General features: G+C 35.4%; 1 protein-coding gene across 4 annotated transcripts; it reads left to right on the plus strand.

Moving 5' to 3' along the window:
- Positions 1 to 4,143: 4,143 nt before the first annotated feature.
- Positions 4,144 to 12,514, plus strand: LOC107794520 (pumilio homolog 2-like). 4 transcript variants are annotated; one of them, XM_016617016.2, is made up of 10 exons: positions 4,144 to 5,555; positions 6,914 to 7,286; positions 7,359 to 8,274; positions 8,367 to 8,508; positions 8,584 to 8,691; positions 8,785 to 8,997; positions 9,076 to 9,186; positions 10,174 to 10,368; positions 11,724 to 11,898; positions 12,038 to 12,514. In XM_016617016.2, exons 1-10 carry the CDS (start codon positions 4,983 to 4,985, stop codon positions 12,073 to 12,075), a joined length of 2,844 nt encoding a protein of 947 aa, XP_016472502.1. In that variant the 5' UTR covers positions 4,144 to 4,982; the 3' UTR covers positions 12,076 to 12,514. The 4 variants fall into 4 exon arrangements, with proteins under 4 accessions (XP_016472502.1, XP_075105317.1, XP_075105316.1 ...); XM_075249216.1 differs by having other exon boundaries at positions 4,189 to 5,555; positions 8,367 to 8,691; XM_075249215.1 differs by having other exon boundaries at positions 4,189 to 5,555; positions 8,584 to 8,997.
- The last annotated feature ends 2,306 nt before the right edge of the window (positions 12,515 to 14,820 follow it).

Genomic DNA, 14,820 nt, shown 5'->3' on the forward strand with positions numbered 1-14,820 from the left:
AATGTCACTTAGGTAGAAGGGTAATTTGGTCTATTTATCTAAGTTAGTTATCTAGGTTGTTAGTTGTATTAGTACTTATTTAATTAGTTGCTATATCTATAGGATTACAGTCGTATCCAATTGTACAGTGAATGAAGCAGTTACACCTTTTGAGAACTGATCTCCTCTTCTCTCTCTCGATACTCTCTAACTCCTCTAAATTTTCTTCTCTGCTTCTGTAATTCATAAATTCAAAAACAAGCAAAGTACAAGGGTCATACAACTTGCTATATCAAAGTGGTGAAAATACATATTTTAAAAGTGCAAAATATTTTGAGAGAGCTTATTGTATTATTGTTATAAACATATTGTTAGAGCTCAAAAGATGAGGTTTGTACCTTAATTTGGTAAAATTTCTTTTTTTTGGGGTAACAAATGTAAATATTACCAATAACATCCAAAAACTATTACAAAATAAAGAGCACCTAATTTTGATCACAAACTTTATTCCTCGACAAAATAGACAACCAATCTCCAATTCATAGTATATGTTGCACTAATCTCCTGCATTTTTGTGCTCTCTTTGAAGTACCTAGAAGCCCTGTCCTTTCTATAATCTCCCTCCTTATTTGCCCAACTACTTTTGATTTATGTATCTTTATGTCTTGAAATAGTTTTCAATGTTTACCTCTACATGTGTGATATAACACATCTCCATAGACCACTGCTATCAGCTCCTTTTGAACATCTTCTAATGTTTTCTATTTTTTTGTCCAACATAATTCTCTAATCCTATCTTTCGAAATGAGCGGGCAACAAAAAATTAAAGACAAAAAAATTATTGTACAGGTTTAGCCATTTTCAAAAGCTGTAATAAAAACTAACAAGTAAAATTCATTCTATATAATTAAAACAAAAGGCTATAGTTTTTTTTGGTAATTAAGTAATTTTATTTACTAAGGACAAAATATGAACAAGCAACACAAAACCTGTAAAGTTGGACAGCCCCAGCTTTACACATTCATCTTCTCTTCCTCACTTTCCCCTTAGTTACAAAAGTAGACAGATTTAAACTAAGGAAAGAAATTCACCCTTCTTAATTATCCTATAAGTTTTCGATCCCACTGTCCCGTGCAATGAACATCTTGTGTTATTAATCTGCTTAAAACTTCAACACTTCTTGATTTCTTTTGGAAGATTCTTAAGTTTCGCTCTTACCACAGGTAGTACACATATCCTGTCATTGTTAACTATAAATTCTAGCTTTAGTATCCTTTCCATTTGCATTCTTAATTGTCCATGCCAGTTCTTGATTCCATCCCATTGGCCCTTTGTTTATTTCCATCCATGTGAGTATTTTCCCCATAGGACAGCAGAGAAGTTGCACTTGGAAAATAGATGCTCAATGAATACATCATTAGTGTCACATAGAGAATAAATTAGCTCAGTCTTCACACCCCACTTTGATAAACTATCTTTATTATATAACCTTCCTAGTGCTGACAGTTGTAGTGTGAATATTCACTTAGAATATTCTGAGTTATTGCATATTAGTCTCCTCTAACTTACCTTTGGATAAGTTCCTATAAATTTGTTGTATATCTTCTTGATTGGAGGTGGCTAGACTTCAAGATGTCTTCATATAAGTATCCTGCTTTCTTCAAGGTATCCTTTGCCAGCATCACCTTTTAACCATATAGGAAGCTTGTGGAGGGTCACACCCCCAGATCTATTTACCCTTCACATAATAGCCATGAATCCATTGTACCCAAAGTCTATTATTCTTTTGGCACATATTTTAGAAATGCTTGCATATTGTAACTTTATTTCATGGGAATATATTAGGACTGTCAAATTTGGGCCAAACCCAAATGACCCGTCCAAGGTTGGGCTAATTATTGACCTGCCCATTCATTGAACTTAGTCCATCTTGATCCAACTCATATCAATCTATTTAAAGTTGGGTTGATTTTTAGCCCAAATCGATCCACGAATAACTTTGCCAAAATATCTTAGAAATAATTATTTTTTTGTTCGATATGTTATATATGACCGTAACAAAAGAAAAAAAAGGTCTTATAATTATACAGTACATAAGAAAATAACACATATTAAGTAAAACTTGATAAGAGTTGGGTGGGTCGGGCTATGATCCAAATTTTAGCCCATCTTGACCCAGCCCATCTTACCTCAAGTAACTTTTGACCCGCCCAATTATTGACTCAACCCATTTTGACCCGCCCAAAATCGGTTCAACCCGCCCATTTGACACCCCTAGCATATATCGATGACATTGAATCCTCTAGTTGACTTAGGATAACACACATTTTCCCCATGATAGTAATGCCTTCTTTGTCATCTCATTGTCTCTCATCCAAAGATACCTTCTACATATAAATTCAATCATATTAAGTAGCTTTTTAGGCACAATAAATGTCTGGCATCAGAAGGTTTGTATTGATAACATGATACTTTTAATAAGCAAAAGTCTCCTTGCATAGGACAAGAACTTTATTGTTCATGTTGTAATTTTTCCCACTAATATGTCCACTAAAGGTTGGCATATTGAAACTGATAGTCTTTTGCAACTTAGTAATATACCTAAGTACTTTACTGGTAATGAGCCTTTAGAAATTCCCAACATGTTTAGAATAACTTGTTGTATATCCTCAGGTACTCCTCCAAAGAATATTGAGCTTTTGGGTTTATTTACTATATGTCTCGAGCAATGGGAGAACCGGAGGAAACATTCATATAATAACTGCACATATCTTATATCACCCCTGCAAAACAAAAGTAGGTCGTCAACAAAACCTAGCTGTACAATCTGCAGCTTCTCACATTTGGGATTGTAGTTAAAGTCTGATATCAGCCTCATAGTCTTTAATTTTCTTGTTAGAAACTCCATTGTTAATACATCAGGGAGGGTGATAGAAGGTCCCCTTACTTTAGTCCTCTCCTGACCACGAATGGTTGAGTAGGTCTTTCGTTAAGTAAAATGGAATATGTTATAGTGGTAACACAACCCATAATCCACTTCACAAAGACATTAGGGAAGCCCAAACCTACTAAAACTTGCTCCAAAATACCTACTTAAGTGAGTCATAGGTTTTTTGCATGTCCAATTTCATCACACATCTTGGTGATAACCCTTTTCTTCCGTATCCTTTAATCAACTCATGGCTTAGGATGATGTTGTCTGTAATTAGCATACCAGGGACAAATGCATTTACATTTATCAACCAAAGTATCTATCACCTCCTGTAGTCTCTTAGTTAGTACTTTTGACATAGTCTTGTAGAGAATGGTGCAACATAATATGAGCCTCAGCTCCTTTATAGATTTAGGATTATGTACTTTAGGTATGAGAATAACTGAAGTGCAGTTAATAGCTCTGAGCATGTTGGCAGTGTTGAATAATTGAAGAATAACTTCTGTAATATGCTCTCCAATCACAGGCCATCATTTTTTTAAAAAAAGCTATATAATTCTTGTATAGTAACTCGAATATGGTAGTCATAGTTTACGAGACCCAACAAATCAAAAGTGTATTGGATAAATCTACTAAAAGAGGTCAAATACTTCATATCAAAAGATTCTCCATTCTTAGAATTTGAATATTATTCCAACTCACATCTCGTTGGTCAAATTCTTTTTTCAAATAAATTAGTATAAATACGATATATTACCTGTTTTTATAAACTTCACATAAGATTAAAATTATTTTTATCATTAGAAACAATCTAATTTTCCTACCCGTAACATTGCATTACCATAATGAAAAACAAAACCCCTATTTCAAATATTTATTGACTCATTAATTTGAATACATATTAAATATATTTATTAGAAGAAATAAAATATTTCATACCAAGAGACTTTCATTTTTTTAATTTAAACTCGAAATTTAAGTAAAAGCTAAAGGATCCAATCATTTCGCCTCACATCTCGTTGGTCAAATCCTTCTTTCGGAAAAAGTAAAAATAAGGAGATATTTACCCAAAATATAAAAATCCTCCAAGAAGGACCAAGAATTCAACAAGAGCAGTTCCCAATCTAATTGAAGAGTAGACGTGGCATTTTGCAGATTCTTCTTTAGGAACACTAGGCATACCAACGTCACTTTATTTCTCTACATATATATCTATCTATAATATAAACTTCTTTTCTTTTTTCATTTTTAATTTTGGCTAAAAAGTGTTACTCACTATACACCTACGGAATAAAACTCTGTTTTCTTGCATTTAATCATTTCTTGCCTAATACTTACTTCAAAAAACAAAACCCTAAAAGGGATTGATTCGCCGCCAGAATTTCTTCTCTCCTCTCCCCATTTAACCTTCATCACCTCTCTCATTAGCTCACAGTTTTCTTTACCTGTTCTATGTTGAGAAAAAAGAACTTTCTTGGAGTTTAATTAGTCAAAGATTGAATTTTTATCAACACCAAAGCTTCAATTTTCAGCTTATACATGTGGGTTTTTGTACTTTTTAAGGTTTATATGATAAGTTTGGTTCTTTTACCTTTTTTGGGTTGCTAGGTTTTGTGGGTACTGATTATATTTGTTGTAGAATTGAGTATATATGGTCTTTGATCATGGAGCTTTCTTGGTACCATTTTATTTGATCAAAGATTGGATTTTTATGAGCTGAAAGCTTTGATTTTGAGGTTGTACTTGTGGGGTTTTGTAGTTTTAAGGTTTATGTGAATCTTTTAAAAAAAAAACCTTTCTTGGGTTGCTAGGTCTTGTGGGTATTGATTATACATGTTGTGGAATGAGGGTATATGTAATTGTTCTTTGATCATGGAGCTTTCTTGGAATTTTATTTGATCAAAGATTGGATTTTTAAGAGCTTAAAGCTTTGATTTTGAGGTTGTGCACGTGGGGTTTTGTAGTTTTTAAAGGTTTATATATATGACAAAGTTTTGATTTTGAATAGCTTTTTTGGGTTGTTAAGGCTTGTGGGTATTGATTATATTTGTTGTGGAATGAGTGAGTGAAGATGGTGTCTGAATTGGGTAGGAGACCGATGATTGGGAACAATGAAAATTCATTTGGAGATGAGTTTGAGAAAGAAATTGGGATGTTACTTCATGATCAGCGAAGACAAGAAGCTGACGATCGCGAAAAGGAGCTGAATATGTATAGAAGTGGCTCAGCTCCACCTACTGTTGAGGGTTCATCGAGTGCAGTGGGTGGATTGTTTAACAATAATGGTTTCATGTCTGAGGAGGAGCTTAGGTCTGATCCTGCTTACTTATCTTACTATTACTCGAACGTAAACCTTAATCCTAGGTTGCCTCCTCCACTTTTGTCCAAAGAAGATTGGCGGTTTTCACAGAGGTTGCAAGGAGGGAGCTCCGCTATTGGTGATAGGAGGAACGTAAACAAGAATGATAATAATGGTAATGGTAGGAGGTCACCCATGCCTCCAGGATTTAACTCAAAAAAAGCGGAGAGCGAGAATGAAACGGATAAATCGCAGGGTTCAGTGGAATGGGGTGGTGATGGGCTGATTGGTTTGCCGGGACTAGGACTAGGTAGTAAAAAGAAGAGCATTGCTGAAATATTCCAGGTGCATGCTTCAAACTTTATCTAGTGTATTTTTTTTTTGTTTTTACAATTTCAACATTGACTATTGGATGTTAGATTCCAAGATTCAGGTATTAAATGCTTTTGAAAGTGACGCGATTAACGTTTGGTATTTAATGCTTCATGAATTTAGCTCATTTATGTTACTGCCCGAATGGTATGTTTGGTATAGAAGGAAACAGTTCAACAAGTTTCCTTGAGGTGTTTTGGCTGTATTTGGCATTTTCGAATTGTGGAAATATTTTATTGTTGTGTGGCATGAATGCTAGGTGATAGTCGATTAGTCTTCCTATTGAACCCGCTTTGTTTACATGATGGTTTGGTAGACGTGTAGCTCCATTTCGCTCAATAATCTCTGCTAAGCTGATGAGATTTGAGGCAGTTCTGCATCTCCGAGGCCAACATTTTAGCATTATGATTAAAGGGGCGCCTTCAAAATTTTCATTTAACTTAACTTTCTCTCTATTTATTTATTCTTTTCTATCTCAAATTTTTCTATTGACAATTCATCTGGACATATATGACATAAATGAGCATTTTTTGTTCCTTTTATGAGAATGGTTTCTGCGATCACATGATAAAAACAAATTATTGTGACAATTAATGATATCAAGTGCGATTGGCTTTGAGAAAGTGTGGGCTCAGTGTGTTCCAATAAGAGCAAGCATCTCATGTCAGTCGGAACAATGTATTCTTTCATATATGGGACTGGATTTTTGCATTAGCAGGATAAGAGCAAAATAGTGTAACAATTGATGATAGTCTAGAACGATGTTGCATTTCTATGTATACTTAGTATAGTGCAGTAAGTTCATAGGCAATATAAGATACTGATATTGCTATATTAAGGAAAAAATAGAAATTCCTTATGTTGCGAATATATATATTTGTTTATGGATTACAACACTACAGGTATGCTGTATCATTTAGAAATTTTACCAAGGAACAAGTAGATGTTGGTTTTGTAATTGGAAGTTGGATTTTTCTTTTGGAAAGACCCGGTGAAATTATTGTGAAATTGCTTTTGGCTGCTTGTTTCAGTGGAGATTATATCTCAACTTTCATACCTCTTTTGCTTCTCCAAGTTGTGCCCCTTAAATAGAATGCCTCTTTCAATAGTTAGCAACTCTTTAACTCCAACATTCCACATGGCATATTTAACACCACAAAATTCAAAAGTTTCCTTATTTTTCTTAAATTCTGTGCCCAATCAAACTAGGGCACATAAATTGAAATGAAGGGGGTCTTATTTTGTCTCGGGAGAAACCTGTTTTACGTTTTATCTCGAGAAAGAGAATTTAACAGGATCATCTGATGGGTTTTAAGCCATGTTTCATCCAGGATGACTTCAGCCGTGTGTCACCTGCTCCTGGTCACCCTTCACGGCCAGCTAGTCGAAATGCTTTTGACAGAAGTGGTGATGCAGCAGAAGCTGAGCTTTCTCATCTTCGTCACGAGTTTTCTTCTTCAAAGCCTTTAAGGTCTGCATCAAGCACTCAAATCCCATCCGATGAGGTGGCTGCTTCCTATTCATATGCTGCTGCTTTATCAAGAAGTACCACTCCTGATCCCCAGCACATTGCAAGGGCTCCTAGTCCTTGCCTTACTCCTATTGGTGGAGGGAGGGTAGTCAATTCAGACAAGAGAAGTGTTAATAGTCCAACTGAGTCTCCAGAGCTTGTTGCTTCTTTTTCTGGCATGAATCTATCTAATGGTACGTCGGTTGACATCATTTCTCAGATTGAACAAGAAGTTGGTTTTAATACTATATTCACCAATCTTGCAGGTGGGCAGAATAACACAAAGCAGCATGAATTCTTGAAGCAATCTGAATCCCCACAGTTCAATAGGGCTTCTACTGCTCAGTCTGCAAAAGTACCATATTCTGTCGGCTCAGACCTTAATAGTTCTAACCCCCAAGCTGCTTTCTCCAATAGTTCATACCTCAAAGGATCGGGACTGAATAGTGGAGGTGGCGTACTTCCTCAGTATCCACTTTTGGATAGTCCAAATTCATCTTTTTCTAATTATGGTTTAAGTGGTCATTCTCTCAGTCCAATGTCAAGCCATCTTGGCAACTGTAATTTGCCACCTTTATTTGGAAATGCTGCTGCTGCATCAGCTATGGCTGTACCTGGATTGGACTCTCGGATGTTGGGGGGATCTAATTTGAGCTCTGCAACCTCAGAGCATAATCTCAGTAGAATGGGAAATCAAATGGGAGGGCCGTCATTCATGGACCCTATGTATCTTCAGTACTTGACAGCTGAATATGTTGCTGCTCTTAACGATCCTTCCTTGGACAGGAACTACATGGGAAATTCGTATATAGACTTGCTTCAGAAAGCTTATCTTGGTAATGTTGTACCTCAGAAATCTCAGTATGGAGTCAAAAGCAGTGGTTCAGGTCACCATGGCTATTATGGAAATCCTGCGTTTGGAGTTGGCTTGTCATATCCTGGAAGTCCTTTAGCAAGTCCTGTCATCCCAGGCTCTCCAGTGGGACCCGGTAGTCCTATGAGGCATAGTGATTATAATAATATGAGACGAATGAGAAACATAGCTGCTGCAGGTGTCATAGGACCATATCACTTGGATGCTATGGAAAACAACTTAGCGTCCTCCCTACTGGAAGAGTTCAAAAGTAACAAGACCAGGTGTTTTGAACTTTCAGAAATTGCAGGCCACGTTGTTGAGTTTAGGTAAACTTGCTCTTACGCGTCTTTTTCCTACTTGAACTACCTCTGTTTTTTGCCTACTTGAACTAGCCTCAATATATGTTATCTATGATCAGTGCCGACCAGTATGGGAGTCGATTCATTCAGCAAAAGCTGGAAACTGCCACCACTGAGGAGAAAAACATGGTGTTTCAGGAAATTTTCCCCCAAGCTCTTACTTTGATGACTGATGTCTTTGGAAATTACGTAATCCAGAAGGTATGTGGTGCATGTATCTTCCTATCTGTCCGGTTTCTCTTTAAATGGATCATAATGTCCATATTTCTCCTGCAGTTTTTTGAACATGGAATGGCATCTCAGAGGAGAGAATTAGCTGGCAAGCTCTTTGGGCATGTATTAACACTGAGCCTTCAAATGTATGGTTGTCGCGTCATACAGAAGGTATACCAAATTGTTTCTAGAAATGCTCATAAGTGTTATCTGCTAGTGTTAATCTTTTGTTTTGGTTCTTATTCTGTTTGGTTCACTATACAGGCAATAGAAGTAGTCGACGTAGACCAGAAGATTGAAATGGTTGAGGAGCTTGATGGTAATATCATGCGTTGTGTAAGAGATCAGAATGGGAATCACGTTATTCAGAAATGTATTGAATGTGTACCAGAAGATCACATTCAATTTATCATCTCGACATTTTTTGGACAAGTTATTACTCTCTCCACCCATCCATATGGCTGTCGAGTAATACAGGTAGATGAGTAGTGTGTCTTATCCATTTGGATTAGTAATTTAGTGTTTTATATTTACGAATATTCCTTGATCTGTCAGAGAGTATTGGAACATTGTAGTGATCCAGAAACCCAAAGTAAAGTGATGGAAGAAATCCTGGGATCTGTTAGCATGTTGGCACAAGATCAATATGGTAATTATGTTGTTCAGGTATGGAATACTTACTATCTATATATGTTGCTGCTGCTGGTGTCTTGACTGTCTTATTTTTTTTTTGATAAGGTATCTTGACTGTCTTATTTAGAAGCAATTATTTCCATTTTCTTTTTCTTGAGTTAGTAGTTCGTTATATCTGTTGTATTTTACACAATATCCTCACTTCTTGACTGTATGGAGCAATGCGTAAAATGTATCTGAGTTGGTGATTCCTGAATTTGTTGTTGATATGGGCACATGTTTTGCTTATTTTAGACTATGGTAATATTGCGCATTTCATTCAATTTTTTGATGGCTCTGTCTTGCTTCTTTATGATGTACTAGGAAAACATTGTTGTGTCACTGCTAAGTGCCAAAACGAGGTCATTGATTTTTACTATAAAGGCATTTGGTTGTTGAAGCGAAATCTTTTGCAAATTGTCTTCTTTTCCTATTTTGGAAATTTTATTTGTTTGCAAAGTATTCCCCTTCTTTTTTCCCTTAAAAATTAGAACCTTTGAAAAACTTAAAGTAGATGTTTTTTTTCCTTTGCCAAAAAAAGAAATAAAAAGGAAAAAAAAACCACAACCAAAACAAAGTTAGAAATTTGAAAAATTATTTGCAAAAAATTTTCAATCAACTTTCCAACTACATGAACATGCACATTCACCTGGTTCTCTAGTGCTGCTAATGTATGCTGCTGTCCTTAACATGATGCTAAATGGGGAACCTGTTCTGGCTAGAAAAAAGAATTTTGTAAGTAATGGGATTTTCCCTCTTTGATACCTCAAAAACCTTTCTTTCTTGCTGCCTTCCATTTGTTTTGCTAAAGTGCTAGTGTTTGAAGAAGCTTCTTTTGGTCAACTAAATTTTTGTTTGTGCTAACAACACTTTGCTATATTAGCAAACATGTCTTTCATTCCTATACTGAGGTACAATTCTACCTTTTTTTTTGTCTTTTCCTTTTTCTTCCATTTGTTGTTTTAAATGCAACACTTGCAGCATGTACTGGAGCACGGGAAGCCGCATGAGCGCTCTACCATAATTCAGGAACTAGCTGGGAAGATTGTGCAAATGAGTCAGCAGAAGTTTGCCTCTAATGTTGTAGAGAAGTGTTTAACTTATTGTAATTCCAGCGAACGACAGCTACTGGTGAATGAGATGCTTGGTACGACTGATGAAAATGAGCCTCTTCAGGTTTGTCTAAACTTTAGCCTTGAACGATCATTTGTCAACCGTGCTTCATCTGTAAGTGATGTTTCCTGTCTCTTAATTTGAGTCATTAGACCCTCTAAAGCAACTGTGCTTTATGTCAAACTGAAATTATGGAGTCTTGAATTAAATCAACTAGATCGCAAGAATGATTGGTGCCAGCGTGTCTAGACCTCTATTTATCCCCAGCTGGATGGTGAGCGGCATTGGACTTCCCCTTAACATGTTTGAAAGGACGTGAGGACGAAGACACATGCTGATGTCGCATATTAATGTGTTTAATTATTCACCATTTCCAAGCAAATCACATATTGGCAGTAGAGAACAGCTGAATTTCTGACATTTGTATTATGTTCGTGCTTTTGGACATTCTGGCCTGTTCCCCCTTTAAGTAGAAATAATTCATGTGCCTTGTGACCCTGTAGCACCAGATTTTGGATGCTGAGACTGTTGTCTTGGAAAAACAAAAGAGTAAGAGATGTCTTGGAGCATTGGGTAGTTCCCTAATTTCTGCTGGACTTCGCCCTTAAAGAAATAGTCCTATTTGTTGAAGCGGAAGAATTACTGTGAGCTTTAAGCTAGACTTCTTGTACTATATTCCAGTTGGACTTGAATGAAGCGTGATGGATATAGGACTCTTACACCCTACCCCGATAATTTGGGATTATGGCGGAGTTGGTTGATTGATGGGTTTCTATGTTGGGAACTTCCTTTCTCCCCACCTTGTACCTTTTTTCAATGATCTCACTTTATATTTGACCCACATTAAGTATCCCATATACTGAAAGTTTTGAGGATGGGCCACCTACAACTTCATGTTGGCTAGCTAAGAAGAAAGTCTTTTCTTGAAAGCTTTTGGCTAAAACATTTGTGCTGCTAATATAAAAACGTAAATTAGTTGTACCATTTCAAGCTCCATTGTAGCCTGAAAACATGCTACCTACTTATTTAATACGTTTAGTTAGAGGCTCAAAATTTCTGCTGGACAATCATTACGTTAGTGTATGCTAAAAGGATTTCCTCAAATGTCATGAATTAGTTTTCTATGATGTTCAACTCTTGATTTATCTATGTTATGCTATTCAATCATGAAAATCGTACCTTAGTGATATTTGCATTTTAATTTTTTGCATCTATGGGAATACAATTCATGTACGGAGGACAATCACATAGATAAGTGATTGTGATAATGGTGGTATTTAGTGCATCATATAAATTTTTAGTCTTGTTTCTCACGTTCTCATGTCTATCGTCGATCATCTTTTATAGAGTTAAAAAGTGAGAAGCCTTGGTATTTAAAATGTGCATCATGTTTCCTCATTTTTCTTCTTTTTGTCCAGGCTATGATGAAAGATCAGTTTGCGAATTACGTTGTACAGAAAGTTTTGGAAACTTGTAGCGATCAGCAACGTGAGCTGATCATGTCGAGGATAAGAGTTCACTTGAATGCTCTGAAGAAATACACTTACGGAAAGCATATTGTTGCCCGTGTTGAAAAACTAGTTGCTGCTGGGGGTAAGCAGTTTTCTGTTTGCATTTGGCTGGAGCATTGGATGCATCACTTATTCAACTTCAAATACACATTTTTTTTAATCAGTTCAGTCAAATATTGTCCGAACGCCATTATTAAATGATTTGTTATTCTGTTTTGCAGAAAGAAGAATTGCTGCTCAGTCCCTAAGCCCTGCTTAGTCTTGTAGGAAAGAAAGTTGTACAGCTAACTGAGGCTAGTTTGAGCTACCTATCTTCCTTTTCTCCTACATCTAGTGTTTAAACTCCATACATGTCTTCAAAGGTATGGAGTAAATTGCAAATAAAGTTGTTGCATGTGCTAGAGAACTGTAAATTGTGTAGTTAAAACATAAAATCAGGTATGCTGAAGCTCAGATGTCATATATTCGAGATCGGCTGTGCAGAGGAAGTCTCGTCTCCAATGAGTGTAAAAAAATATCAGACGACGAGGCAGTTTATATCAACGCGATTGTACAAATGTTGCCATGTGGAGAGTTGATGTTTAGGTGGTCAGAATTTCCATGTATGGGATTTGACAATTTTCTTTTATGGTTAAGTGTATTTTCCTTTATCTCAGATGCTCAGTTTACTGCAATTTTATGAGACTACGATTTCTTTATCTCACTGTTCTTAGCTGAGGGTCTATTGGAACAGCCTTTACCTTCATAAGGTAATGTGGTTGTGAGATTCGGTTGCAGTAGATGCAGCTCAAGCGACATTATGATCTCATAATAATCGCGTCTAAGGTGCATTTTCTTAGCCTATTGATTTAAGCTACTGATCACGCCCATTTCTAGGCGTGAAGGGCTAGCAGCGGTGGAAAGTATATTCGGCTAAAGAGTTCGGAGTCGAATTCTAGAGAGAACTAACATATAGTTGTAGCTACTCAATATCACTAAAAAAAACAGGTTAAAACAAAATTTGATTTCTACAGATTGTGGTTTTTATTTTACCTAATTGATTAATGACTATTTACATAAAAATAAGTAACTAAAGAGATGAGGTGTGTTCAATGAGTAAAAGCCCTGGGATAGTGATTTCTCTAATTATCTGGATGAGCGTCTAACGTATTTTTTGTAATTTTGCGGAACTATTCTTCATTGATCATGAGTTCTTGTGTTACAATAATTATCTTTTTTTAAAAGGAACTAATTTTGTAAAATTATTTTCTCGAACTAACTCAAGTTAGTAACTCAAACGACTCATAAAAATCGCGCTAAAGTTTTGTTATTTTTAATCCCGTTTTTTAAGTCTTCAAGATTAAACTCTTAATTACTCAAAAGTAAAATTGTTCAACAATAATCTAATCCTGTAAGCAAAACAAGACATGACGACACATTTAATCAAGGATTTTTTAATTAACTACAAGCAAAACGTAGTTGAACAAATAGATTGTAGAAATGACTTAGTTATAGATAAATACTGCTAACACGTCACTAATAATTGGTTCAAATGAATTGGCAGAGATTTTATAAGCATACTCATAAAAAAGAGAGAAGGTAAGATCGCCGACTATTTTTTTTCTTATGTTCCACATGTATATCCTATTCTTCTTTATTACTTCCTTGAAACTCTCTTGAGCATGCCATAAATTGTGGAATCTAAAATATTTCACATGTGATTGTTCACTTGAAGCTATTCTAAGAAGTAAAAGAGTATGATTAAAATTCAATATCACTTTTTTGTATGTGAAAATAATTTATTTTTAAAATTTTCATTTTGTCCTTAATCACATACTTTTATAATCAAGAAATTTCATAATATTTTTAAGATCATAAGTGACAAAAATCTTTTTTTCCTTAAGTTTTATGCATAGTCGAATAATATCATATAAATTGAATTGGCGAAATTCTATCCTTTAAATAAACCAATAAATGCTAATCATAGATAAGATTGTGTTTCAGACAATTACTGATCCTTGCAAAAGGCCTAAGAAAAAGGACAAAAAATTCTACATGTAAAGTATAGATGTTATAAATATATTATATTATGAATGTTCATTTAGTACTCCGTTGTAAATTATCTTCCTGAAGAAGCTTATCCATATAGGACTCCACCGTAAATATGTTTATCTATTTAGTACTCTATTGGAAATAAGCTTCCTGAAGAAGCTTATCACTTCGGTACCCGGTTATGGATAAACATTACCCTAGGTAGAAGATTATCCATACCGGGTAATAAGCTTATCCATTCAGTACTCCGTTATGGATAAACATTGCTCTCAGTAGAAGATTATCCATATCTGGTATAATAGCAACTTACACAGCAGCTTGCAGTAGCAGCTTACACAGCAGCTTGCAGTAGCAACTTACACAGCAGCTTACACAACAGCTTGTAATAGCAGCTTGTAGTAGCAGCTTACACAGCAGTTTACACAACAGCTTCCTTTCTTCTATAAATAGAAGAGATTTCAGTTCATTATGTACATCAGTTTGAATTCGAATAATATATCAGTTTCTCTCTATACTTGTCTTTACTTTACAATCTTATTTTATAACACGTTATCAGCACGAGACTCTGCCATCTCGAGCAAATACTTTGAAAGTATCAAAGGTACGAACTTTCTTTTTGTAAATAATGCCAAATCTTTCTAAACGTGAATTTGTAGTATTGGATATATCGGGCAAAAGCTACGTGTCTTGGGTGCTTGATGCTGAAATTCATCTTGATATGATGGGTCTAGCAGACACCATCAAAGATAAGTTATGCGTTTTACTTGCTATGTGTGCTACTGCCATTAAAATAAAATAAAAAAGGTACTTAGGAACCTAGTAAGTGAGTCATAATCATTGGACGAGATTCTGGAGCATTTTATGAATTTTAAAACACTATAATTTGTATATCTTTATGTTTCGTTTTTCACTTACTCGTTTTCGAATTAAGATTTTAATTTTACTCCAGAAGAGTAATATTGCATAGGAAACT

The sequence above is a fragment of the Nicotiana tabacum genome, chromosome 3 (genome assembly GCF_000715075.1).
Source record: "Nicotiana tabacum cultivar K326 chromosome 3, ASM71507v2, whole genome shotgun sequence".
NCBI lineage: Eukaryota > Viridiplantae > Streptophyta > Magnoliopsida > Solanales > Solanaceae > Nicotiana > Nicotiana tabacum.